This window comes from Epinephelus lanceolatus, chromosome 10 (assembly GCF_041903045.1).
Source record: "Epinephelus lanceolatus isolate andai-2023 chromosome 10, ASM4190304v1, whole genome shotgun sequence".
Lineage (NCBI taxonomy): Eukaryota > Metazoa > Chordata > Actinopteri > Perciformes > Serranidae > Epinephelus > Epinephelus lanceolatus.
The window spans coordinates 6534815-6562749 of NC_135743.1; the positions used below are offsets into that span (position 1 = coordinate 6534815).

Consider the following 27935-nt stretch of genomic DNA (forward strand, 5'->3'; position numbering starts at 1 on the left):
TTTAACATCACAGACAAACAATGTGCAAAGGAAACCATGAGAAGCAACAAGCGTCCTTCTTCCACAACACTAACAGTGTTTTAAAGGGTCAAAAATGACAAACACAGGGTGACACGCTGAGTTAACCCCTGACACCTCGCCTCCCCCGTCTGTCCACACTCCCACACCTCCCCTAATACCCTCTCCCCCAGCCCCACCCATCAACCATTAAGGCTGTTTTCCTGCAGTGAAAAAAAAAAAAAAAAGATGGCCACCGGAGGTCAGGTCCAAGTCCAAAATAAATTGCCCTCTTTCCTGAGGCTCAGCCATTTTAATAGTACAGATTTATTGTGCTGTGCTTTTTGGAGGGTGATCATATGTATGTGGTCAGTAGCGCGTATGCAGTCTGTGACCCAGCCTCCCTCTCACGTTACACCCTATTTATAACATCCCCTCTGCCGGCTCCCCTCGTTCTGCAGTTCCTAGGAACCACCTTCTGCTCCCAGCCTCGAGCTCCAGTCCCCTGTTCCTCCTGACATCTGAGAGGCTCTGCTGCAGCTTATCCTGGGCTAACTGTTTATCCTGTACAGCCTGGCAACCGGCCGCACGCTCCGGATTACCACAGGACACCCATTTCAAAACACACTTCTGCTCTGACTAATCGAGAGTGAATTTTTTTTAACTGAAGGAAAAAGTTTTGGGGATAGACAAAGGAAAAAGAGAAGCATTTTGGATATGTGCTTGTGATCTTTTTGGTTGATTTAGTAACTTTACCGTCTTTTACTTTGCCCTTCTCACCTTTCCTGGAGGGCTGTGTGTGTGTGTGTGTGTGTGTGTTTGCACGCGATGGATCACACACTGTTCGGCTGCCTGCGGAGCCCCCACGCCCCGGCACAGGCCCTGCATCCCGCCTTCACCCAGTCTCCCCTGACTCTGCACGGACGCTCGGACCACGTCTCCTACCCTGACCTGGCCTCTTCATCCTCCTCCTCCTCCACCTCCTCGCCCTCTCCCTGTATCATCTCCAGCTACCCGGTGGACGACGGCCTGTTTCCCGGACAGCACCACCACCACCCCCACCGCGGCCACCTGCCCTCCCAGCAGCATCACCACCCGCCTCAGCACCATGCGTCTTGGCATATCCCACAGATGCCGTCACCTGGCAGCGGCACGCGCCACAATCTTTGCCACCCGCACTCCCACTCATCCCATGACAGCGGGCCCACACCCCCAGACCTGGGCCACCCTGGTGGGCCCAGTATGTGTGCCAGCACCCCGAGTCTGGGCATTGGCAGCACCCCTACTGGGGCCTCCTGTGTGCCTGCAGATTTTGGCAGACAGACTCTGTCACCTGCTGAGGCCGAGAAGAGGAACAGCAAGAGGAAAAGTGACAGTTCAGGTAAGAAGATCAGATCAGAGTTTTTAAGGGCAGTTTTTTAAGCCTTTAACGGCAGGGATTTTATTCCTCAGATAGTTTTCTTACAAACATTTTAAATAAACAAGCTGTTTGTGATATATTGCACAAGTAAAGACTTAATGTAAAAACCTCTGAAGACTTTTCCAACATCTCTTTGTTCACTCTTATTGTTAGATAAACACCCTCATATAAATATCAGCATTTCAAAAAATTCCAAGCAGAGCTCAAGAATAACACAAACATCTGTAGTTGTCATTCTGAATCTTTCAACAGCACATAAATGTTGAGATCTCTGCAGCTCTGAGGGGAAAGCAAGAAAGTGTCTGAGAGGCCGTTTGTAGGTGTCGGCTGACGCGCAGCGAGGCTGCTGCAGCAGGCGGGCTGAAACGTGGAGCAAAGGCCACATCGTAACTGTGTGGGCAACATCTGACTACTGGCATGTTTTGTTTAAAAATCACATCTGGTTTGTTGCGACACTCTTCAGAAGGCAGAAAATGAGGCACACAGTAAAGAATTAATGTCATGGATTGTAAAAGACTACACCGGCGCCTCGCGCCACACTAAACACCCGACAGACGGACGCTTTCCTGCCTTTTTTCTTCTCAAAGTCTGTGATTAAAATAAATCAGGTTCAATGAAATAAAATCAAACAATCGCAGACTGCGGAAGTATCTGTCTACTAATATGATGCAACATTGATTTATTTTATCTGTAAATAAATCCATTGGGTTTCTTTTTACAAGGATTATAAATTATTTTAAAACCACAAATAAATCCTCATCATGCCATAATTACTTGTTGTGCTGAATCACAGTCACACAGATTTATAAAATGGCTTTATATCCATATAAAGGGTGACCAGACGTACAGTATGTTCTGCATAGTGAAGTGCACTTGCACTGTGAGCTTCAAGGACACTCTTTTTGGGTTTTAGGTCATTTGTGACTTTGTAAAATTTGTGACTCGCCACCTCAAAGCGGGTGCAGGTGTTTTGACCGTGATCTGTTAAAAATCACTGGCCAGTGTGTAAAGTTTTTTAAGATAATGCATAAAATATAAAGCTGTGTTTAAGGCTTTACAGCTTACACAGTTCTTGAATTATATGACCTGTATATTAGTTACAATAAACATGAATTAAAAAACATTTCTTTGCACATTTATAAGCAATTCTCTCCTTTAGGAGTGTACTCAAGTAGGTAACACCTCCCTGTTGACCTGCAGGACATTTCCAACCTGCAGTCACCACAATAATCAATCACGGCGTGACAAACTGCCGAGGTCGGGTCACAGGAGTTCTCGCAGGGAACGTGATATTAGTGAGACTTCTAAGTTTTCCAGGGAAAGTGTGCGCACCGTCCTCTCTGTCCATTTGAGGATTGCGGGGCCCTCGGCGCCGATCCTGCACCCTTTTAAAGGCCTCTTTGTATGCAAGCAGCGTATCACCTGCACTTGACCACTGACTGATATTCTCGCATGTGATTAGTTTTCGCTCAGGATGCTGGTGGTCACCTCAGGGAGTGTCTGTTCCCTCTGACAGGCCCGCTGTGGCTGTAGTTCACAGCCAGTGTGCAAAATATCACAGGACTCTTGACTGACTATAATTAACAGAGAGCGTAACTGCAGTGGAAACATGTATTTCTGATAATTTAGGTTATAATACCAAATACTACATTACTCACTGATTTAGTAGGAAGTCCAGATGTCAATTAAAGATTCATGCAGCACAGAAAAAGCCAAAATTATGTAACACACAGAGCTTTTCAAGACCTCAGACAGCTTAACTTTCAGTTTTATGGTTCTGTCTGTTTTAACCGTCCTGTGATCCTCGTGCGAGATGTTGCAATAATATATTTAATCCACAAATTCAACACACCACCTCCTATTTCCTTTCCTCCTTTGTCAAACCAGTTGGAAGCGGAGCCCTGGCCTCCAAATCCCACTTCCCCTGTAACAATAGTTAGTGCATACTCATTACATATGCCGTGCATTCCCTCCACGCTAACACCAATCACGCTGATTATTGGGGCTAACAAGGCTGCTGACTCAATCAGCTGTCTAAATATCACACCGCTGCCAGTCGCATGAGATAGAGCCCCGATTAGGTTTCACCATCTGGACCAGAAAACTTGAGTGAAACCTGAAATTCAGATACAGAAATAATAACAAAAACCCGAGAGCTCATTTCCATGCTAGGTTTAGCTCGAATATGAAGCATCTCAGCTTTCTGTGTCTAATACTCGGTTGTGATTGTTTCCTCAAGGAAGGCCGCAGGGTGGGCTAATGAGATGAGCCAGCTCCTTGGTATTTTGGGTGTCTGGTTTCTGCGGAACCGGCTCATTTTTTGTGGTCAAGCTGGAGGGTTTTAGCCCTATAGAGTGTCGCTTGGTGCACTTGGCTGAGTTCACGGGTTATATTTGCATGGACTAATGCTGTCAAGGGAGTGGTCGTCCCTTTAAAAAAGTTACTAGATTTTCTGCGTGGAACAATAAAAGGTGCTTGAAGTCTTATTTTGTTGTGGCAGCGTTGTAAAAAAGGAGGAGTGAAGTTCTGGAGGCCTCTCGCTGGCAGACACTTTTTCCTAAAAGAAGGTTGAGAAAAACATTGCGGATGTGTCGGTGCATTTGACTTCATTCTTGTGTGAGCCGCTGCAATATTATTTCACCAAAGGAAAATAAAAAAATCACAACTTTCACTGGAGGAAAACAACCAACACGCAATTTCATCACAAGAGGAAAAAAAATCTGAATTTCTCTGACATTATTTCTGCGAGGGTCCCTCCTGCGCTGAGCTCAGTTCATTTGAGAGCCCTAAATGACGTGCCCTGTCTGGCTGCGCGTATTTTCTCATATTATTCCTCCTTTTTTGTGGAGAGATGAAAGTTACAGCGGGGACCTAATTGCTGTGGTGTAGTGGCTGTGTCATAAAAGCTGCCGCTCGTTTTAACTCCAGGCCTGCTGGTCCGAACCAGCTGGCTGTGTTATTCTTTTATTTCTCTTTACACAATGTCTGTGTTTACCAGGCTGAGAGCGGATAAATACGTCTGAGGGCCCCGCTTCAATCAGCCACACACTGTTTGGAGCGCTCGGTTTGAAATTACAGGGAGGGAAAGGCAAGGTCAAGGGGGAGCCGGACACAGGCTGCGGGTCAAGCAATGATCTGTTTCATTTCATAAAATTCATGTGGGAATTCTTGCAGTTTATATATCTGTTTGTCCTTGCTTCTAAAACTGTGTGAGTGCCACACAAATATAACTTTTGTAGAACAGTTTCAGTTTACTCCTCTTCAGCCTCTCAAGGGAGTTATTTTGCTCTGAAACAACACACACTTAATTAGAAGGAAGATCCTCTTTCTGACAGAAAAACAGAGCAGACAGGGGTCCCTCTGGGTGGAAACCCTAGGTGAGGAGATAGCTGCGCCTCTGACGTGGCCTCAGGCTTCGCACCATTTGTGAGTCTGGCTCCGGGCTGCAGGACTATTTACAGTTTGGCTTGACGCAGGCCTGCTGGATTAACACACACTACAGAACAGGACCGCAGATGAATTAGCATGCAATCACTGCTGCCTTCGAGTGCAATGTGCAACTGAAGCGCGTCCAACAGAGAAACCACAGAGGCTGCTCACAATAGGAAAGTTCTGGAGGGCAAATTAACCGTGCGTGTTTTCTACGGAAAGTTTGTGGAAATAGCAAAACAAAAAGTATTTTTCTGGGTTGATGAGCTGAAGTGGAGATGACACATGCAGAGGATTTTAATTTTAATTTTTTGCATATGTATATCCCATATTTTCCTGAGCACAATGCAAAATATGTAGCCAGTACCAGTCCTCAGTTTGCTGCTCACACATTTGTATTTTTTTTTTTTTAATTTTCATTAAAAGTAATGCCTCATTTATTCATTAAAATTTCCTCAGACCTTTATCTATGAGCAAAGTCATAGATTCTGTGTCATATGATTTTTGAAGATCTTTGCCTTTTCCTTTAGAAATACTTGTCTTGTTATTGCTGGATTTTTTTTTTACTGCCATTCTGAAATCTGCAAAGAGAATGTGTAACAAGAAAAGGTTTTGCAAATAGCGGCAGATTTTGCCACCTAATAAGAAGCTGCCTGTGAGTTCTCAAATAAAAAAGAAACCAGGAAATATATTTCATGTATCCTGCAAAGCTGCTTTGTTCCATATTTAAAACATAAGGTTGCAGCAGCAGATTCCTTTAAGACAAATTAAACCCATGTTGGCAGTATAAGAGCCAGCCTAATGCAACAGCACAGCTGCCACAGTCAGACGCACATGTGTAGCCGCCCGTGAGTCCTTCCAGCCACTTAAAGTGTTCATAAACAATGACTGAACAATAAAGTGTGATTGACAGCTCCCATTGTTTCTCTTACCTTCGCCTTTTTTCTCTCCCCCTGCTGACTTGCACCTGCCACATAACACTCGCTTTATTTTTCATTTTTGTTGCATATAAATCTGAGTGGAACCTGTGTGGTGTTTGGTTTCAGAGTCCCAGGACGGGAATTACAAGTCAGACGTGAGCAGCAAACCCAGGAAGGAGAGGACGGCGTTCACCAAGGAGCAGATCCGAGAGCTGGAGGCCGAGTTTGCCCACCACAACTACCTAACCCGACTAAGGCGCTACGAGATCGCCGTCAACCTCGACCTCACTGAAAGACAAGTATGTTCCTACCCACCGCAGCTTGTTTCCCCCTGGGTTCAGACATTATTGAACCCCCCCATTAGCACATTAATGCCATGTTGTGAAAACAGAGGCGGCCTCGGGACGTCGAGGAGGCTTTTCAGCTCGCTACTGTGTTTTTGTAACTTCGGTGCGAGGGGCTATTGTGCTCCAGATGTGGCTGTGTGACGGGACTATCATATTCCAGATGTTCCTGTCTATTCTTTCAAGCAGGCCACAGTCAAGGCAGGGAGACGGGCTGGAGGAAGTGCTGTCTAGCAAGTCACTTCCTCTCTCCCACTACCCTCTGCAAGCACAAATTGGTCTCTGAGCGTGGGCCGGTTGCTGTAAAATGCAGGCACATGAAATAAATAACAGGAGACAAATGGTTGGGGGAAGGAAACGGCGTACAGCCTGTTGTTCTCTGACACCCATTTGGAAGCTGTAACTCACACTTAGTTGACACCTTGCCAGTGATATTGTGCGGTGTGTTACAGTGTGGATTGAATGTAAAGAACAGACTGGAGAGAGAAACCTGAGAGTTTCAGGTGATGCCTCAGATGCAAATTACAAGTTAAGATTCCAAAGACACCGATGTGTGACTGTTATCGATCATGTGTTTGTAAAAATGTGTGCGATGATTATACTTTTTAGGTTAGCAATAAGTTTGTAAGTACATGCACAACCACACAATTTGCTGACTAAATATTAAAATCAGCAATAGCTCCATCCTATTTAGTGTCAGCGTGCTGCTTTTTATTGTGCATGCTGGTTTGTACTGGGACATCTAAATGGAACACAGCCATCATTAATGTTATAAGGTACACCTTGTTTTCCTGCAATCACATATTAAAGGAGCAGTGTGTAGGATTTAGTGGCATCTAGCGGTGAGGACTGCAGATTGCAGCCAACTAAAACTTCTATGTGCTGAGCGTGAACTCCCGGTTAGAATTCCTTCAGTGTTCTTTGTTCAGGAGGTTTTTACCGGGAACAGAATTATCCCCAGACGTCCCTTCTTCTCCAAAACAAATGGACCAGGTGATTAAAAATGGTAAAACACTGAAAAAAAGCAGTTTCAAATTACAAATTGGTGTTTTTCTGATGCTGTCCAGCATGTTGGAGACAGGCAGCTTGCCCAGCACCTGCTAATGTGTGCTTAAATTTTTCCTCTGATACCTTTAGATCCAGACGTTCAGGAGGTTTTTACCGGGAGCCGAATTATCCACAGAAGTCTCTTCTTTTCTAAAACAAACGAACTAGGTGACTTCAACCAGTAAAAACACTGAATAAAGCAGTTTCATGTTAAAAATCAGTGTTTTTCTGATGCTATTCTGCTTGTCACAGAGGAGCTGCTAACTACAGTGGTCGGCACGCAAATGCAAATGGCCCTGTGTTTGGATTGTCCATTCTGGGCTACGGTAATAACATGACAATCTCCGTAGACGAGGATTCACTCTCTATGTAGAAATAAATGGCTCATTCTTAGCTAATAAAACCACAAAAAATCTTATTTTCAGGAGTTTACACACTAAAGAAAGCATACTTGGTTTTTTTTTTATTAAATTCCAATTTTTTTGCCAATACACCCCCCTGAATCCAAATGTCTGCCATGACGAAGGTCTACAGGCCTTGAATGTCTTAAAAAATGTCGACTGTGTCTCCAAAACCATTTTGCTGAAGCTGAGAACATCAGTTATGCTGTCATGATTCGTGTTTCAATTCCCACTTGGGCCACCAGTGCTAAAAATGTATAGTATGCACCCAGAGTTCTGTGTGAGGGACTTCAGATAAAAGTGTCCATCTAAGGAAATCTGCTTCTCCCAGTACATAAAAATGTGTGTTTTAAGGGCCAAGTAGTAAACCTGCACAGTCGCATTTAGGTTCTCACTCCTCAATCTGAGAGCGACTGCAAACCTGCGACATGAGAAGTGATAAATGTATCATACATCTCACAAGTAATTCTCTGCTTTTGCTACTTAAAACACGTCAAAGGAATTCTTCTGAATACCACCATGTCAGGAAAAAACTCCACAGAGCCACCAAACACATCACTGCTCCTGGACTGCTGCACTTTATGTCTTTGTGCCTCGAAGCAGCGTAATATGTGCGTGAAATTTCTTCAGTGCAGCATAGGTTGTGTGTGTGACCTCGGTTTTGTCTGCAGGAGATAGTGAGGTAAATATTGGCAATGCAAACAGTTGTTGGCCTCGGCACTTGATATATGCTGCATGAGCCGTTTGGAGGAATTTGATGGATGTTTTATGTCTTTGTGGGCCGTGACACCTGGAGTATTTTCAAAGATGGCCGAGGTGGAGCTACAGGGCCAAAGTTTTTGCATGTTTGGAGTTTATATCAGCACGGGAAATGAAGGACAAAACACTACTTATTTATTTGCTACATGTATTTAAATTGTGGGACAAAACCCCAGTAACCATATATTTTTAGATGGATCAAAAGTTAAATTTGGTTAAAAAGTACACTTTTTAAAACCTTTAAGCTCCTTTAAACAATTGTTTAAAGGGCATGTTAATGACTGTATTTCAGCGTGAAGTAAAGGGAAACTACACACTGTAAAATAGTAATTAAAATGCCGTTAAAACAACTGGTATGAGTGACCTAGACGTCACTTTTAAACCAAATTTATCCCCGTTTTTACCAAGATGTCTGGATATCTTCTGACTTGCCCGCTATTTCAGTGCTTGTTGCATTCTTTTACGCAAGTATTTCATCATCAGTAGTGTGTTCTGTTTCGTGTTTTAAAAGTGAAGGAGTAGAGTCGCCCATCAGCGCGCCATGGATGTGTAAATGAGCCATTTTGAAACCGTGGTTTGGCAGCTTTTTTACGCCTATCAAAGGTTAAAATGGAAGTTGAGGTTAGGAGTCGTGATATGTGTTTAACTGTGAGTGTCACTGTGGATGTAATGTCACACAGTGCAGGTACAGTGCCGATGAGTCAGTCCGAATACCGTGTGTGTGTGTCTGTGTGTGTGTGTGTGTGTGTGTGTGTCTGTGTGTGGGTGTGTGTGTGTGTGTGTGTGTGTGTGTGTGTGTGTGTGTGTGTGTGCGTCAGCCTCGAGGATCACATGGTTGGTTTTGACATTAGAGCCTGGCATATATAAATGATCCTTTGCTGGACTCTCTCCTCTGCTGCTCTCAGAAAAGGCCCCGGGGCTTGTAAAGAATCCATGTGATACTCAGCACGGCGTACGCCCCTGACGTATAAGACAAACGTTTGTGCTCTCAACTAACTTCCTGACCATGTGACTCGGTCCCCTCGGAATGACACTCCCCAAAAATAAACCCACCCCACCCTGCGTGACATGAGCAAGTCCCCCCTCGCTCCTTTCCCTCCCTTCCTACAAGCGCATGTGTCGACACTCAGGGGGCCTCTGCTGCTACTTGACGTGTAAACCGTTTTAAGCAACAGCTTAATCATCAATCTGAGAGACGTAAATACGGTTGAGGCTGTTGAGTCAGGGAAAAACAGGTAGACGCCAAGTGGCAGATGGAACAGTGCAGCCACACATAATTGCTGCTGTAGGAACAGCTGCCAGACTTCTCGCAGAAAGTTGCCTTCAAGCAGAAATGCTTCCTGATTGCCTCTGAATTGTTTTGCTCTTTCCTTAACAACAATGAATTTGACATTTTCTGTGTGCTTCACCCCGCAGGTGAAGGTGTGGTTCCAGAACAGGAGGATGAAGTGGAAAAGGGTGAAGGGCGGCCAGCAGGGGGCGGCAGCTCGAGAGAAAGAACTGGTGAATGTGAAAAAGGGGACGTTGCTGCCGTCAGAGTTCTCTGGCATCGCGGCGCTGCACCACTCGACGGACTCCTTAGCCAATGAGGACAGTCACGACAGCGACCAGAGCTCCGAGCATGCTCACTTATGATGCACACACACCCTTCTCTCCCCTCCCCCCCTCAGAGGACAGGCCCTGCTCTGCCCCAGGACCGTCCTTAGAAGGACTGCTGTTTGCTGATTCGACATCGTCATACAACGATGTTAAACAAGTGTACAAATATACAGAGGAATGATGTGTGGTAGATAATGCAGCCATCATGCAGGCAAAATGTAAATTTCAAGAACTGAGCACATACAGGAGGATCCTGACATATTTCAAAGCGCCATTGGTTAAAAATGTCCTTGATAAATGCCAAAACAAGCAATAATATAAATATTGAAATGTGATGTTTTGGCTACACAGTTTCACTGAATATTGCAAAAAAATTTTGGAAATCAAACTCCATCAAACTGTTGTAAACATTCCATGTTGTGTGCCTTGAGAGAAGCAGGCTTTGATTTGCACTGTCGAACACACAGTCTGCGTCTCAGTCAGTTTCTACTGTATAAAATGTAAATTACGATGTAATTGAGTTATTGATCAAATCAAGTGCCAGGAAATCAAATTTGCCTAGCTAATATAAATGACCTGTAAATAATTCTCTGTATTGTCTTACCTTAACAATAATTTTATACCCACTACACTATTCAGCTCACGCAGTAATAAACACTGACAGTTCTTTAGTCGACACTTTTCTGCCTGGAGATGACGTTTTGTAAACAAATCTGAAACCTGAAATCAGTATTTTATTAAATCCTTTCAGGGACAGTTGCAGATCAAATAAACTTTAACCAGTGGTAAATGGAATTCAGTATGATTCAATATGGTTTTTTTTTCCATCTGTGCAGCCATCCATCCGTGTGTGTGAAGCTGAAATGAATTAAACATTGCAGAGAGTGAAGAAAGCTGGTGATGGGGGTGCATGCTAAATTCACCTTAGCCTCGGGGCAGAGTCGGGACTCCTGCCAAGACTCAGAGAGAGAGAACCCGCAAAGGATCAGATTCTGTTTCAAAATCCAGTTGAAAATAATTTCTTGACTTGATCTCATCTTTCACCACATTGTGATTGTGCATTCTAATTTTTTGAGGAGGCACTTCACAAGGCATGAGGTTTTTAATTTTCTTTTTCTTCCCCCCCAAAAGCAAACCACAAGATGTATGCGATCCATTTCTTTTAACACTGCAACCAAAATTCAGTGCAAAGTATTCACAAATATGAAGGACGCTCAAGGCCTTAATACTCTTACACATGCATAATATCAACCCAGCTACCACAGACTATAAACTAACACATTTAAAAGTATAAATCACTGAACTCACCTCCAAATATGTTCTTCTCACTCCACCTGCAGCAACTGACTGCTGTCTGACTCCTTAGTCTTCCCTGTTTAATAAAAATAACAACAAAGTACGCACATTAAGCCTAAAACCTTCAACATGTGCATTTAATCACAGCTACCCTGCTCTAACTGTTGACCTACAGACCCGTGTCCAAGACCCTGATGTGTTATAATGGTGTCAGTTGGGTAAGGAAGTTACACTGGGCCCCAGTGCACACTATTATAACAGGCCCTGATACTGTACATGCTATTGTGCATTTGTTGTCTTGACACAATGACATACTTGACATTGGAGAACTTTAACACACATATTGCCTAGCATTCATCATTACAATAGAATAGAATACATGAACTTAATTGTCTGTCTGAACAGTGACAGAAATTCTCCTTTGACGCAGCAACACATTTAAAACACATTTAGTTTTTCCAGCCCAGTGGGACTTTGTAGCATCTGCCTGATGGTAGTAACTGGGAGGAATGGTGGAGGGAGTGAGAAGGGTCCTCAGTGATCAGGGTGGCTTTCCTGACCACTGAGCGGTTACACAGCTCACATATCTGACAAAAATATCAGAGAAAGTAAGACATTCATCATTTAATTTAATTGGTTTTAATAGTATATTTATAGATTTTATTGTTCATATAGAAAAAGCATATAATTTTGTTTTAGTTAGCTACTGACTAATTAAAAAAATAAAAATAAAACCACATTTTGGAGGACATATATAGCAAATGGCATCATTTTCAAATTAATAATATTCTTTTTTTTTTTTTTTTTTTTTAATAACTTATCTTTGAACACAGGTATATTCCCAAGTTGGCAATCTGAATCACTTGAGAGGGCCCCCTCTTTCTGCAGGCACTTCCACCCCAGGAGCCCGGTGCAATCACACTGTCTATATTTACGCCCCTGAACAATATTAGGTATGAACAAGTTACTGATTTCATTATAAACCACAGTTAAATTCCCTGTGGTTAGCATTACCGTTTCAGACTTAAATTATCATTAAAACCATGTTTGATAACCGCACTTTGAAATTTTTTTTCCATTTCTCTCTAAATTTTATACAATAAAAAACTGGTCGATGGACTCAATGAGCTCCAAGATCATCAAAGTCATTAATTTAAGCAGCTTCTCCTGAGAGTAAATTGACAGTTAACAACACACATGGTGAATTGTGAAACATAAGCTACGTGAGCATTCCTGTGGAGGCACCTTACAAATGATAAATGATGTTTGGACATAAGCCCTGCAATGTTAATCAGGCAGTCCATCATAAATCTACAATAGCCCTGACCTATCGTACCTTTAATCTGTCCCTGAATCACACCCTCGTATAAGCAAGGAGCAGATAATCGGCTGCGTAACCCTCATATCTTCACTGTATCTGCTTAGGCTAATCTACTGTGTGACAGCTGGCCCCACTGGCTTTATGGGCAGTTTCACCTGAATCCTTTGTCCCTTGACCTGTCTTACCAAAGAACAAAGAAGATTTCTATATAACGTGTGTGTGAGCACATGCAAGTGTACAGTGTCATCAGGGCACCCTGTCGGAAACAGTGCAAGTCAGGCCCATGACTCAGAGAAGGTGTGTTCCAGCGTCCCAGGACCACCCTGCACCCACACACTCAGCACAGCCCACTGAAGCAAGTGAACTCTGTTTGGCTACAACACGCTACTTGTGCAAGAACAAGACCAGTCATCAAAGCAAGTAAATCCGGCTTTACACATCCATTAACATATTAAAGACATGGCTCTGACCTGGCTAAGAAATCAGCTAACAAAGGGCCAAGCTAACCAACCTAGCTAAGTTACCTAGCATGCTAACTAACTAGGAGATTGGCAGCATTCGGCCTAAAGCTGAAAACACAGTGCCCTAACACACACTGGACACATCGCACTGCAGCTTGTCAACAGACAACCACGCAAAGTTATTACTACTTCTACTGAAAGATCTGTTCTTCCTCCACCTCTGCATTAGCTTAAAATCATGTGTGAACAGCCCCTAATTAAACTTGACTTCTCACCTGGAGAGCCGGTCTCCAGAGCTATGACTCACCAGGCAATATCTGGCCATTGTCTTTATAATGATGGGACTGTGTCTCTCCTCATCCATTCTTTATCACACACGAGACATAGCAGCAGCTACAGAGTTCTCCTCGCATCAGTAGTGAGGAGAGGAGTCGAACTGCCACAGGAGCAGAGAAAAAGAGCTGCTACCGGAGCTGGTATGTACAAGCAGAGAGTGAGGTGGGGAAATTTGCTTTTAATTCAGGGGGCGGCAACGCTGGAAAGAGGCCAGTGGTGTGAAGTGCTGCACGGTGGTGCCAATACACATCTAGCTGCCACCGCCGGTGTGGGGTTGTACATTGAAAACAATAGGGGCATATTTTCGGACGTTCCCCGTGAGTGTGTTTTGGCCTTAAACCTGTCAAAACGTGCTGGAGAAATGACAATTTGTAAGGGTTAAGAAATTATTTGTACTTGTAGAAAAAAATTGTCTTTCTATTTCTATACAACCTGTTAGCTTGATTCTAATATCTGATATAAGAATTAGCCTGACTGGATTAGTTTAAAGATATAAATATAAAAAAAAACAAAACATCATGACTTTGATTTTTTTGGTCAACTCAAACAAAACTTTTCTTCGACTAAAAGTTTGAAGGATATAAATTACTAAAATGTCACTAAAACTAATGAGCAGTTTCATCTCAAGAGTAAGGCTTAGACTAAATCTAAAATAGTTGTCAAAATCAACTCTGACATTATAATTAAATAAGACAACTGTGTCAATAAAATGTGAAATTTCCAATAAGCTGGCTAATTAATAAAAATACAGACCTTTATTTTGGTGTTTGGTCAAAACTAGACATCCAGTGGGGAGGAGAGGGGGCCTTCCTGTTAATACAATCCTGGCTACGGCCCTGTTGAGAAGCCTCATTTTTACTTTTGATACTCAACCATATCTTACATTTAAATACAGTTTGAACGCGACACAAAGAGTGTGTGACCATGGGAAGTCTGACAAGCACCCTGCAAAACAAACTGCAAACCACAAACTCTCGCGAGATAAAGCGACGCTTAGAAGTGTCCCCCTGATCAGAGATAACCTCGCCTGTTATAAACGACTCAGGATCTGGTGTAAAGTTAAATGGTGACAGAAACTGTATCCTGCAGCTTTAAACGGTCACACCGTTTCCTGGATGTGAGAAGTTTCCTCATCAGCTGGCACGCTCTCCGTTACACAACTGACCTACTTTACGTGCAGCACAGGGAAAACAAGGGTGTTTCACGGCGGATAGAGGAATTGAAAGAAACGCCCCCTCCGCCCGCGCGAGCTTAATACCTGCACAGGTAAAACACAGACACCTGGAGCAACGGTGTGCACGGTGCTGTCTGCCAATGGCTGAAGCTGTGGAGGTCGGCTCGGTGTCCGCGGGGGCGCGGGCCATGTTTTTCATGCTCTCACCGAACGAGTCATCTTTCCAGAAGGTGGAAGAGGTTCCTCAGTATGTGCAGCAGGTGGGTACAGCCGGGCTCAGTCACTGCCATCATAACTTCTCTGTGTGTGAGACACCTCAGCTGACCTCTGCTGTCATCTAAGGACTGCAGAAACACTCAGAGCCTTATTGGTAATGTAGTGAAACCACATGAGAGAGACAAACAAGTGCTGCATGCAGAAGTTTACATACAAGTACTCAGAGATGCAGAGAAACGTCGATTAATCGATTAGTCAGAGGATTTGTTGCTATTGTTTGTCACATGACAGCAGAACAATGAAAACAAGCAAATGGAATCTATTTGTAAAATAATTATCTGGTATAATTCAGTGTTTTCTGACATTTTATGGATAAAACATTCAATTAATCATGAAAATAATTGGTTGATTAATTGATAAGTTGCAGCTCTAGTCAAAACTTATTTACTAATTGGGAAGAGTTTTCAGTGTCATGGAGTGGTATGAAAATCCCCCAAAATTGGAGACTTTTTTTTTTTTTTTTTTTTTTTTTTAATAGATGCCTTGAATCTCCTATAGATAATTTACATTATTGATCAGTCTACAGTTAAGTTGTTGGAATTGAACAGTTTGATTAACATGTCAAAAAAAAGAGAGAAAAGTTTGTAATTTCTTCATGTCCTACCAGCTTTTACAAACCCAAATGTATTCAGTTTACAACAATTTAAAAAAGCTAAACTCAGCCAACCCTCCTTCTGGAGAAGCTGGAGCCAGAGATTATTGACTGAAACAAGACCAGAACGACTGATTATCAAAAATCGTAGCTGGTTACTTATCTGTCAGTGGACTAATCCATTAATCGACAGCCTTAACTGGTACTTTCCAATCAGCTGGAGGTGTGCACACTTCTCTACAGGATAAGAAACTTTTACAACCTCTTTCCCCTTTTCAAATCTATGAAGACAGTGTCTAAATGTTGTTATGTAATCAATCATAAAGCGGAAATAAAGAGCCAAAAAGTTTATGCTTTTTAGTTACAAGATTATTAACTAACCAAAGTCTATCTGTATTTATGTAGGTTTAGATTCATTTATTCACTGTAATTGCGATTAAGATTTATTTTTTGCAAGCGAGACCTCAGAAAAAATAGTCACACACATTTCACAGACAGATTGATTAAAACAATCACATCTCAGAGCTGCAGTTAGTAATTGATTAGTCTATTAGTCAGTTAGTTAAAGGAGAACTGGGTCCATTGTCAAAATTCTTACATATTAATCCTATGGTCTAAGGCAGTTAATATATATTTGTAAACATGAACAAATCCCATCATAAAGAGCAGAGTGCTAAAAGTCAAATTTGTGATGTCACAGGGTATAAAGCCTGGAGCTGCTCCATAGACAGTGATGTTCAAGGTGACACTCACGTACGTTTACATGACACCAGAGACAAATGATTTATTCAGTTAGTTTGACTAAAACCGCACTCATCGTAAATCGAATTTCTCAAAGTCGGACTAACACACCCAGATAATGTGTTTGGGAGTCAAATTCCTCCTGTTTATATACAGTCAATTGGACCCAAACTGGCCCCAGGCTTTGACGTCAAATAGCATTAAATGTGTAACAAAAGAAGAAGCAGATAACAACACGGCGCAGTCTACATCCAGACAGATGCATTTTGGGATGGATGAAGATACACAGTTCATGCTGTGTCTCCTTGTACAGAGCTTTAAAGTTGTCCACCATGGCACCAGTTTGCCACTAGCTAACTGTAACTAACTTGTTGGTCGTTTGTTTGATCTCTGATGTAACAGGTCAACCGAATTAAAGGTCCAATACTAACAAGCTGAAAGGGGGCATATCTCCTCCTATTGTAGCAGAGTCAGTCCCCTCCTGTGCTTGTACACTGGGACAAAGACTGTCTAATTAAATGGCCTGGTTGAGCTGTAACCGTAGTTCCACTTTACTGTGCATGTAAATGTACTGACTGAGAGCACTCACCAGGAGAATGTTGAGTATGAGTATATGGGTACATTTTCTGTTTCAGAACTGACAACACTACAACAGAATAAAGCTTATTTGGGTATAAAAAAGACAACAAACATTAAGTGGCTCCCATTCATTGTTTATGGAGCAGCTTCAGACTTTATACTCTATGACATCACAAGTTTGAGACTTACCTCTCTGGTTTCTGGCTTTAAGAGAGAGCAGCTCATGTTCACAAATATTGAGTGAGCTGTCCTCGAGTGTGGAAATAACATATCTGAATTCTTAATGTAGGTGGTGGTGTTCACCTTTAAACAATGTAAGCAGCAAACTTCTCTGAAAATGTGAATATTCTCTGGTTTATTTACTCCTCTATGACAGTAAACTGTTTATCTTTGGGCTGCAGACAAAACAAGACATTTCAGGGTGTCATCTTGGGCTTTGGGAGACACTGATGAACATTTTTCACTATTTACTGACATTTTATAGACCAAACAACTAAGTGATTGATCAAGAAAATAATCAGTAGATTAATTGACAATGAAAATAATTGTTAGTGGTACCCTAAACACAGTTAAATTAGTACCAGTAGTAATGTGCATACTACCTGAAACCAGTGTTTCTCAGTTCAGAGAAGCTTTTACAAATGATTTAACAAAGATAGACGTTGACTGTCTCAGATCTAACTAGTAGTCAGACTTCAGATAGACATCTAGATGCTAGTAAATAATTTTCCTTCTCTACTTTAATGTTCAGTGTGTAGATTTAGGGGGATTTAGTGGCATCTAGCTGTGAGGATTGCAGGTTGCAATCAGCTGAAACTTCTCCCAGTTACAATTCTTTCAGTTTTCATTGTTCAGGAGGTTTTTACTGGGAGTTGAGTTATCCACAGAGGTATCTTCGTCACCAAAACAAAGACACCAAGTGACTAAAACCGGTAAAACCACTGAAAAGAGCAGTTTTATGTTACAAGTCAGTGTTTCTCCAACGCTGTTTGGCATGTCAGAGATGGTTGGCTAGCCCAGCACCTGCTAATGTGTGCTCACCTTTTTATCTCTAATAACTTAAGATCCAGACGTTCAGAGGGCTTTTACTAGGTGCCAAATGACCCACAGAGGCCTCTTCCTCTCCAGAACAAAGGGACCAGATAATTAAATCTGCTTAAAAGACTAATTAAAGCAATTTTACGTTAAAAAAATTTTTACATTAAAAAGGCTGCTAACTATTTTGGCCAACACAAAAACGTGGATGGCCCTATCTAGAGCCAATGTTTGATTTGTCTGACTGTTACTGTAGAAACATGGAGGTGTAACATGATCTCTGTAGACGAGGACCCACCAAGCCCCAGGAGGCGCGCTGGGCTCTGAAGCCAATTTTTGTAGTGACCACACAGTAGAATTACAACCGGCACGTGATGCCCTGTGGCCCAAATCTCTCTCCTATGGACTTGCATTGGGAAGGAGACGTCTGTAAAATGTTCGACATGTTCTCTGAGCGTCACAACTCCTGCAAAATGACTCGTTTCACTATCAGGATTCAATCCATTCAGTTCGATAACATTTCAAAAGTCTAGAAGAGCCACAAGGTTAAATCATTTCATCCCCATTCAAATTAGCGGAGGGCTAAACTGGAAGTAGTTGGCTCGGCAGGTGGAGGTCTCAAGTGCGCTTGCTCTGTGGGCCCAGTGATGCAGATGCAGTGCCGATCATCAGGGTGATTTCATACCACGGACCAAGCTTTTTTACTTCATGTGCAACTTAGCAACTTTCATAGGAATGAAGAGTCCCTCGTCCAACACTGTATCCAGTTCTCTTAATGCAGCCATAGGACCTGCTCTGTATGTACAGCCTATTCCAACAGAAACAACGATTCTTATTTTCAGGTGATTGTACACTACAGAAAACATACTTATATTCCATTTCTGCCAATATATCCCCCTAAATCCGACACACTGGACCTTTTAAAGCACAATTTATAAACAGGTTTGGGGTTTGTTCTGCTTCTTACTGTCAGTTTACAGTGTCTCAGTCACCATTTATTGCGGCGAATGTCTGGTGCAGGTTTAACAGCACATGTTTGTTATGAGGCTTTATGAGGCACATCAGGGGAGGAGAGCAATTACCCCCACAGCAGGAGTCCTTATAATCCACTACCAAACGTGATTAAACAAATTTGTTATTGCTGCAGGGCTCGATGGTGATAAAAGTTTGCATGGGCGTGTGTGACTCAGCACTGTTTACAGTTTGTGATGTGTCATTAATTATTCTGTTCTCTGATTCCGACGGACGAAATTAATTAGAAAAACAAAACACAATCTTCTAATTTTAGAGTTGTTTGGAATTATGGGTTTGTGGGTAGTTGCCAGGTCTCTCAGCTATTCAGTGATTTGAATGAAAACACAATATTTTTTTGTCAGACAGCAGTGATAAAAGTGTATTGTCAGCCAACATCAGTCATCCGTGACCTTATAAAAAAAAGTCTGTTTGGGGAAAATGCAGACATCTGGTCCACAAATGTCATGTTCCACGCAAGGCCGTATTCAAAATAAAATAAAATTATTAGATACCACAACAAACGGTCCACAGAGGATGCAAGAATGCTGCAGTATAAAGTAGGCTTTCTTTGGTGTGATTTTTAGTTTATTTGTAAAAAGATAAAAAAACACAAGCAAAGACGTTTTCGGTGAATGCAAGATCAAAAAGGGACTGAAATATCTCACTGAAGCAGAGGAAAAATGAAGACAAGTAACATCAAATAAAGGAAAAGAAATGAGGAGACAGGGATAAAACCATAGACAAGCTTTTTCCCCTCGCCTTCTTTTTTGCACAGCATGAGAATCAGCTTGCCCTGGCGAATAATTTCGTCCCGAGCTGTCAAGAACGTGGGGCTGCAGAGGTAAAACTATCTGCTAGACAGGAGAGAAAAAAGGAGGGAAGGTTTTAGACCGGCGTCCAGAATGATAATCTCTCTCTCAGCGGGTTTGGAGGAGGACTGCCTGCGCTGCAAGCCCATTTGTTGGCTGCAGTTCTGCAGTCTGCTGCCAGATGTTGGGAGCGTTGCGTGTGATCGCAGGTCCCTGGTGGTGCTCTCGCCTCTGCTTGTGCACACACACACTCACATCACACACCTGCATGCTAAAGTGGAAGCATTCACATGTGGATATGCACACACATGCATGCACACTCACTCTCACTTACATCCACACACACACACACACACTTCCTCCCTCCCCACCTGCAGATGTGCTCCTCTGCGGTTTCGTCACGCCCTTCATTCTTCGCTCTTGGCAGGGCCATGTGTCCCGGTTACGACTGCAGTCACTTGGTCAATGAGCACCTTCAAGCTAAAGCTAACCAGCAGGTCTGACACGCCGCTGAAGTCGCAGTCGTGACCTGTTTGCTAACCTCGTCCCTCACTAATTTGTTCCATGTTTGACAGACCCATTAAGAGGTTATTACATGTTTCCAGCACAGTTAGAAATAGAGGCCCGTCACTGACTGTTTGCGTAGTACTTACCATTTGTTTTGTCATAACTAGTTACTACATGTAATTTACATTTTGCAACTTTTGGAAACTAGAATTTTGCTATGTAATGTTTTGTTTTCACCATAAAAAAGAAAATCATGTGGCATCTCATGCAAAAATAGCTGCTAATCAAAACAAAAATCATCCTATGCATGTTTGTCTTGATGGATCACAAACTGGTCTGCCATATGGCTGCAACCTGTGTTTGAATTTGGTAACACAGAGAAAATTGCAAGTTATTTTTCATGAAAATGAATTTCCTAATGTAATTCAAATCGGTTAATTTAAGTTACTTGTAATAGCATTAAACAAAGTCAAGACAAATAAAAATCAACTTGTAAAATAACCTTGTGCAGCCAATTTAGTTAGGGGATTATGCTGCCACAAGATGTGCATCAGCCTAGAGGTCAGTCTTTTGAAAAACAAAAGTTTTGATTTCTTCTTTATTGTTGTGCCAACTTCGAAATGGACCTTGCGTCTTTAAACTTCATATTTCCATATATAGAATTGCAAAATGGAATAATTTCGGGAAAGCAGGGTTCAAGAAGTGCAAGTCCTTTTAATTTTCTGCATAGATAATGTTAAGATGACCGACACTTGGAGCACCTCCAAGGTTTAGATGGACATGAATCTTTCCTGGTTGAACCACCAGCACAAAAGGCGAGCACTTGTGTTAGAAAATGTTCTTTGATTACAAAGTCAAAGGGTACAAGCATGTTTACATAAAGAAATAAGGAGAGAAGTTAACTACGATTCCCAGCTTCCAGTTTGGTAAGAAATATCCAAACACCAAACTCACTGTTGCCTCAAACAGCAACTCTGTACAAACCAAAAATATATACAGCAGTTTAAATCTGTTTACTTTCAGATCTTGGTCAGTGTTTGATACATTTTAAAACTACAGTGCATCATTTTATTCCTAATTTCAATAACAAAACAATCAATCAACCAATTTCACATAGTGGCCAAACCTCAGAATTACAACTTCCAGGTCCAACACATGATATCATGGGGCCCAGAAAGTCTTTTTCCCATAGACTGACATTGTGAAAGAGACATCCGTAAATCAGTGGATACATTTTTTGAGCGTCACAACCCCCACAAAAAGACTTGTTCCACTACCAGGATTTGATCCATTTGGTCTGATATCTTTTTAAATCAAGAAGAGCTGCATGATTAAATCACTTTTATCCCCATTCAGGTGCTCGCTCTCTTGTGTGCTCGCTATGTGGACCCAATGATGCAGAAGTACTTTTCTTAATTTTAGTTTGAACTTTTTTTGGCATCATGTTCCACTGAGCAACTTTTGCATGGATTACTGGGCTCCACCTCCAACGTCGTATCCATTTCCCTTCATACATCCATGGTTTCAAATGGGAATTACAATGGAGAAGATATAACACTTCTAAAATTTAACAAGAGCTAAAGGACCTTCTGGAATAAAAGTTGATAATTACCAAACTTGGGCAGCAGAGAAGGACCACTGAGTAAAGTATAAATTGAAAAAATAAATAAAGGTTAGTTAACTTGTACGCCTTTATCTGCAAGTGTGAGTAGCCATAATGACATGTAGCTAACAGGCCAACTAGCTGAAGTTTCGATGACTAATTTATACAATGTAAAATGCCATAGGCTTGTGTTAACAACATTAGCATGTTGTATTTGGGGAAAATGTGTCCAACAAAATACAAGTGTTTTTCTGTGAATCCTGAGAGTTATAGTGAAGCTGATTTGTGCACTTGTAATTGAAATGAATTATTCTTGAAAGGCAGCTAGCTTGTACGCTTTACCTGCTCGCCTAAGTAGCCATAATGACATGTAGCTGACAGGCTAACTAGCTTAACGTTAGATGACTTATTTATACAATGTAAAATGCTATAGGCTTGTAGGAAAATGTGGCCAACAAAAGACAAGTGTTTTGTCTGTGAATCCAGCGAGTTATAGTGAAGCCAATTTGTGTACTTATAATTGAAATTGTCGCTTTGAAACCATGTACAATCCGTGTTTTGTGTGTGTTTCAAATTTCCAAACTTTAACAAGCAGCATGCAGAGCTAATAAACCTTCTGGAATTAAAAAATTGGTAATTAGAAAACTTGGGCAGCAGAGAAGGGCCTGTGAGTAAAATATGAATTGAAGAAACAAATTACAATCAAATATTTTCCTCTTAGACCTTACTATTCTCTTTTCCAGCTAGCCTGAGTAGCCATAATGACGTGTAGCTAACAAGCTAACTACCTTAAGTTTAGATGACTAATTTATACAATGTAAAATGCCATAGTCTCGTGCTAATTACATTAGCATGTTGTATTTGTGGGGAGAATGTGTCCAACAAAAGAAGAGTGACCTCTGATTAAAATATCAATTGAAAAAATAAATAACAATCAGTTAATTTTGTCTTAATCCTAATTATTCTTTAAAGGTCAGCTAGCTTGTACGCTATACCAGCTAGCCTGAGTAGCCACAATGACATGTAGCTAACAAGCTAACTAGATGACTTTGTTTTGTTGTATCTTATCCGCAAACACAAAGACATTGAGGTTTTACAGCACAACATCTCTGTATCCTTGTTTTATTGTGCTTGGCTCCCACCTGACACCACTCAAAATGAAAAAATATGTGGTTTGTTAGCACTGATGTTTAAATCAACTAATGAGATCATTTCTTCCTCCAGTGCAGCTCTGCTCAGACAAATGTTTGTGATGTCCCGCCTGCCAATACATTGTGGCTTTAGCTTCAGTCTGGTACAGTGAAACAAACATCATGGATCACAAGACATGAAAGTCCTGCAAGCTTTTAGCTCATCTGCCAAGACAAATACTCAAGCTCAACACAACTGCTAAAGGCAACAGTGTACTTGAAACCATCTTGTTTTCACAGTTTGTAACCGTAACAGTGCTGAATCAGGATTTCGTGTGTGTGTGTGTGTGTGTGTGTGTGTGTGCAGGCCACTCCTTTCTTTGTAGGGCTGATGGTGCTGGAGCTGGTGGTGGGCCTGCTGAAGACAGGAGCCCCAGTGGTCACCATCAGCGATGGACTCACCTCCGTATCTTGTGGAATGATCTCCAGACTTCCAATGTGAGTGTTCAGGCAGCTCATGGTCAGGTCACTGTATATTATAATAAGATAGCAGTGCTGTTAGGGCTACTTGGTTTGATTTTTATAGGGATGCACTATATTGGATTTTTTCCCAAAACCGGATATGCCGATATGTAACAACTAATTTGACCGATAACCGATACCAATATTGATATAGCCACTTTTTTCCCTACCAAATTTAGTCATCAAGTCTCTCTTGTAGCGGAATTTTGCATGCATGCTCTTATCATGATGGACCACCAGCTAATGGAGACATGAAATACAATACTTTCTAATGTACGTAATATATATTCATTGTGAAAATTAAGAAAAAGCATGTCACTAATTCAAATATTTCATTTTAAAGCTGATTTCTTGACTACTTTATCATGCGTCCCTAATTTTTATCTTATTTTTCAGACATTGTTATCATTATCATAGCTGCCTTTCCTGTTTAGAATGAAAAATGTGGCGCCCAAGGAGTCGTGTAGATTAGAAAAGGGTTTTATTTTTGGGTTGCTGTAACTTTAAATGTTGCCATTTAAAAGTCCATTACCTTGTCCAAAGTGAGGTGGGCAACAGGAAGTGGCACAAGGTGTAGGTCCAGAGAGTTGGCCTACTGCATGCAGAAAACAAGGTGGCGAAGTGCGGCCTGCGGTGCTCTGCCATGCAAAAGCTATGGATCAGTGTGCTGGCAAATTTTGGCCAGAGAATACCCACAGCTAATCTGTAAACAGAGTTCTGAAACTCCTGTGACACTTTGACCTATGTTACAAAAAAAATTCCTCCTGCCCAAAACACATGAGCTCGCCCTCTGGCTGCAGAAAAATATGATAATTGTGGTGAGCTGCACTTTGCTGCTGCTTGGTGTGTTTTCAGCGTCAGTGTGGACTGTAGATGGACGACGTGTCTCCACTTTTTCCCATTGTACAAAAATGAAGCCAAAGTTTCCCGGTTACGCCCGCTGCCGTCTTGCGCTGGTGATGCCATTTGAAGCCAGAGTCTGTGTAGTAAGGGTCTCCACTGTATCAAGTTCCCGCCCATACATGTCTGACCAAGACTGCCGCACATAGCTGTCAATCGTAATGCCACACCCCTTTTACTACGAACGAAGAAACATGCGTCAGCGTGATAAGAAATACCCCAAATGACAGAAACCATCTTTGGGAAAAGCTGTTTGGCATGTATTTGGATTTTTTAGTTTGGCCCATGTCCCGTCCCGTCCAGTCTGTGGAGTAAAGACCTGTGAAAGAAAGAGACTGTAAAGCACAATAGTCCTTGTCGTAAAGATGTAAATACAACATTGTCTATCAGAAAGTATCAGGTATCTCTAAAGAAAATGCCCTTTCAGTAGTGTACGTGCTTTGACAATACAAAGATGTTCTGACAAGTTACACAAATGAACTGACATGTGAAACTGAAACATGAACTGCATATTTTACTCACGTGCACACTGGACTGACACAGAGCTGTGACTGCCCCTCCCTCAGGCTGTTTATGAGAGGCTGTGAGCTGACTGCTTACATGTACGTGTGGGACCGGTATCGCCTGATGGAGCTGCCGTGGGACTCCGCCTGGACCTGGTGGCTCACCTTTCTGGGCGTGGACTTCTGCTACTATTGGGTCCACCGCTGTGCTCACGGTACCAGCTCAAGACACTCACACTGATGTACACAGCCCACATAGAAGGACATGGGTATTCACAGCTACTAGTTTATTCACATTTCTGTGGTAGTTTCTGCTGTGTGGTTTCTGCTCTTTCAGCTCCGTATGAGATATTTGTGTTGTTGTGAGAGTTCAGAGGAGAATGTTCAAGTGAAACTGGTCCTAAATCATTTGAGTGAGGGGGCTTTCACATTATGAATCCAGGCCCTGCTTCGAGTACACTTGACCCTAAAGTCTAGTTTATTTGATTAATGTGTACTGTACTTGGGTACGGTATGCCCATCCGTGGCCGAGTCCATTTGAAAAGGTGGTCTCAAGTACAGTTAATGGCTACTCTGTTACGCTATGCATCAGGTGTGAACACCAACTGTACAAAACACGGAAGTGGACTGCTGTTTAACACGCGGAGTACTGACCAGTTATGAAACAGCCTCAACATTTCCATTTCACAGCGTAGTACGGAATAATATTACTAGGATGAAATTGGAAAAAAATTGGGAGAGAAGGGCAATTATACCTGGGGATGATACAATTGTTCTTAATATGAAAACACCCTAAGAAATCACTCACCTTTCTGTAGGCTTAGGCTACGTCCACAGAAATATGTTTTCGTTTTAAAATGCATTACTATTGCCACATTTACACCTAGCATCCACACTACTCTGGTATGTTGGAATCCCTCAAACAGAGACCTCTGAAAATACGGCTTACCCTTTTTAGTTTGAAAACTCTGGGGTTGTGTCTTGGTATGGACGGGCAGAAACAGGGACTTTGGAAACGCTGATGCAGACAACCACGTTTGCTTCCTGATGGGGTCTTATTAGTCAAGACATGTCAAGCCAAAACATTTTAGCTAGGTGTACATACCTTTTGTGATTTTATCCCTCTTATGTGGGTACTCCTTTCCCATTGCCATGGCTTTCTCCGGCAATGAATAATTCTCGCTGTATCACTCTGATAGATTGCCGTAATTGCTGCAACAATGCCAAATCTGTTTTCCACCACCTTGACCGCCTTATTCTCAGAGACAGTTCCACCTCATCATTGGTCTTAGCAAAGAAATTTCTGGGGCAAGTCTGGCTCAGGAGGTAAAGCAGGTCATCCCTTAGTGGGAAGATCGACCAGCTCCTCTATACACATTTTGAACTATCATTGGGCAAGATATCAAAGTGTAGTAGTGTTAAAGCACTTTGAGTGCTTGGAAGACTAGAAAGGCACTATGCTATTGCAGGTCCAATTACCATTTACTTTTCGCCATCTCTGTAATATTTTCTGTTATTAAGCCACCAACCACAGAGTAGACAATCTGCTTTCTGTTTACAGAGACACACACAGTCCCAGTTTAGTAAATGGTCATGTGATATGCGTTTTCAGATGTTACGCTTGTGTATGGGGATCATTTTTGTTTTAAAAGACCATTTTAAAATGAGTGAATGTGGCTTTGAAAAGGTCGCTGTGGCAACTTTGAGTTTGTTCCTTCATTGAGCATGGTTGCTGTGGTCAGCTTGGATTTATTGTGTTTACTATGGACTTGAAAAGTGACCACTTTTCCTGGTGGAAAAGTAGTAAAAAGTCAGTAGGAACTTTCCAAACGCATAATCCTCTTCACGATTGATCATACAAAAGCTCAATTTTTTCAAACTATTATTATTTTTTGCACAATAAAAAGCTAAATAAGCATCTCATTCATGCTTCAGCAATGCACTTTATATGTTTTTACACACTTGACTTGTAACAATGATGGTGTTGTTTATGTGTTCTCAGTGATAAGTATATTGAATGTTGGATTCTTTTGCCAGTATAATTCCACTACCTTCCAACTCCCAACCAACAATCCCTCCCCTTCCTCTTTCATGTGTCACTCAGATAATACTAACAAAAAACTACAAAGCCAGCTGATGATAAATGGTTGTAAAATGTTGATTTAGTTGCCATCCCTGCAGGGAGGAGCGCACAAGATAGCACACACATCATGCTGTCCTGGACGTTGTGAAGGAAGCAATTATTTTTGAGTTACATGCAGCTGGTTTGGAGCTGTGCAGATGTGAGAGGCCTTGGTCTCCGGAGAGCTGTGGTCTTAACCCGGAGCTCTCACAGCAACAAGCTGTATATAGTCACGGCTCTAAAGCAGCGACGTCCTGCAGCATCACTATAAAAGCAGAAATAAAAAATATGTACCAGATACAGTGTTTCTACAGTCATAGCTCGGCATCTTTTAAAATCGACTCTTCCTGTGTGTGTTGGCTCAACTGATACATGTGCCAGATGCTCAGCTGCCACACAGTACACCGGAACAGAGGTATTTATTTGTGGCCTGCACCAAAGTTTATTTGTGTTGTGGCACATCAAGCTGCCCACTGTCTAGTCCACAATGTTTTGGCTCAAAGTCTAGAACTGGTTAAACAGAAGCAATGCTTTTAAACTGTCTCGCCAAGAACGGCCTGACTTGATTGACTCTATAGTACCACTCTGCTTCTAACATGCACTGGAGGCATTTTTATCTCCCACCACCATGGCACAGGGCATATTGGACATTATTATTGTGATGATGATGTAGGCCTATCATGATAAATTGTTATTGACTAATTGTACAATATATGGACATCACCGCTATCATTTTGCTGACCTTGGTTTTGCCCATTTTGTTTACATGATAAGGTTACCAACATTTCAGCCAACATGATAAACAACAGGGTTTTCCTGACCATTATATGACTTGAGCGCAGCAATTCTCCCTTTTTTTTAATTCTCCAGAGAAAGAAAGCACTTACAAGATGACACGATGTAGCTTACCCATAGCCTGTAGCCACACTTCTGCAGTGGAAGTAGCACAGTCCTGATGGTTGTTAGCTTGCCAACCCCTGGTAACATGCCAAAAAGTCCGTCATGGAGGTAACTGTGGTGTTCCTGGAGCTTTGCTAAGTTTGTCTGTTAGTTGCGAAAGAGATCACTTGGTTTTGTTTTTGTCAGGCAAATTTAGTA

The 27935-nt window shown here is 41.9% G+C and overlaps 2 protein-coding genes and 1 long non-coding RNA gene across 3 annotated transcripts in view; 2 read left to right on the plus strand and 1 right to left on the minus strand.

Moving 5' to 3' along the window:
- The window catches only part of LOC117265935 (uncharacterized), a 33319-nt gene extending 18994 nt beyond the window's left edge, over window positions 1-14325 (minus strand). The window contains exons 1-2 of the long non-coding RNA XR_013492163.1: window positions 14084-14325; window positions 11225-11288 (exon numbers count right to left, since the gene is read on the minus strand). This is a non-coding gene — a long non-coding RNA (uncharacterized LOC117265935). The remainder of the gene's footprint in view (window positions 1-11224; window positions 11289-14083) is intronic.
- meox2a (mesenchyme homeobox 2a) lies at window positions 439-10706 on the plus strand. The gene is made up of 3 exons (XM_033640764.2): window positions 439-1378; window positions 5893-6065; window positions 9734-10706. Exons 1-3 carry the CDS (start codon window positions 826-828, stop codon window positions 9950-9952), a joined length of 945 nt encoding a protein of 314 aa, XP_033496655.1. The 5' UTR covers window positions 439-825; the 3' UTR covers window positions 9953-10706.
- A 171-nt stretch (window positions 14326-14496) lies between the features above and the next one.
- Window positions 14497-27935, plus strand: part of agmo (alkylglycerol monooxygenase) — a 76152-nt gene continuing 62713 nt past the window's right edge. The window contains exons 1-3 of the mRNA XM_033641523.2: window positions 14497-14764; window positions 23158-23288; window positions 24779-24930. Of these exons, the coding sequence (XP_033497414.2) occupies window positions 14645-14764; window positions 23158-23288; window positions 24779-24930 (403 nt within the window). The 5' untranslated portion in view covers window positions 14497-14644. The remainder of the gene's footprint in view (window positions 14765-23157; window positions 23289-24778; window positions 24931-27935) is intronic.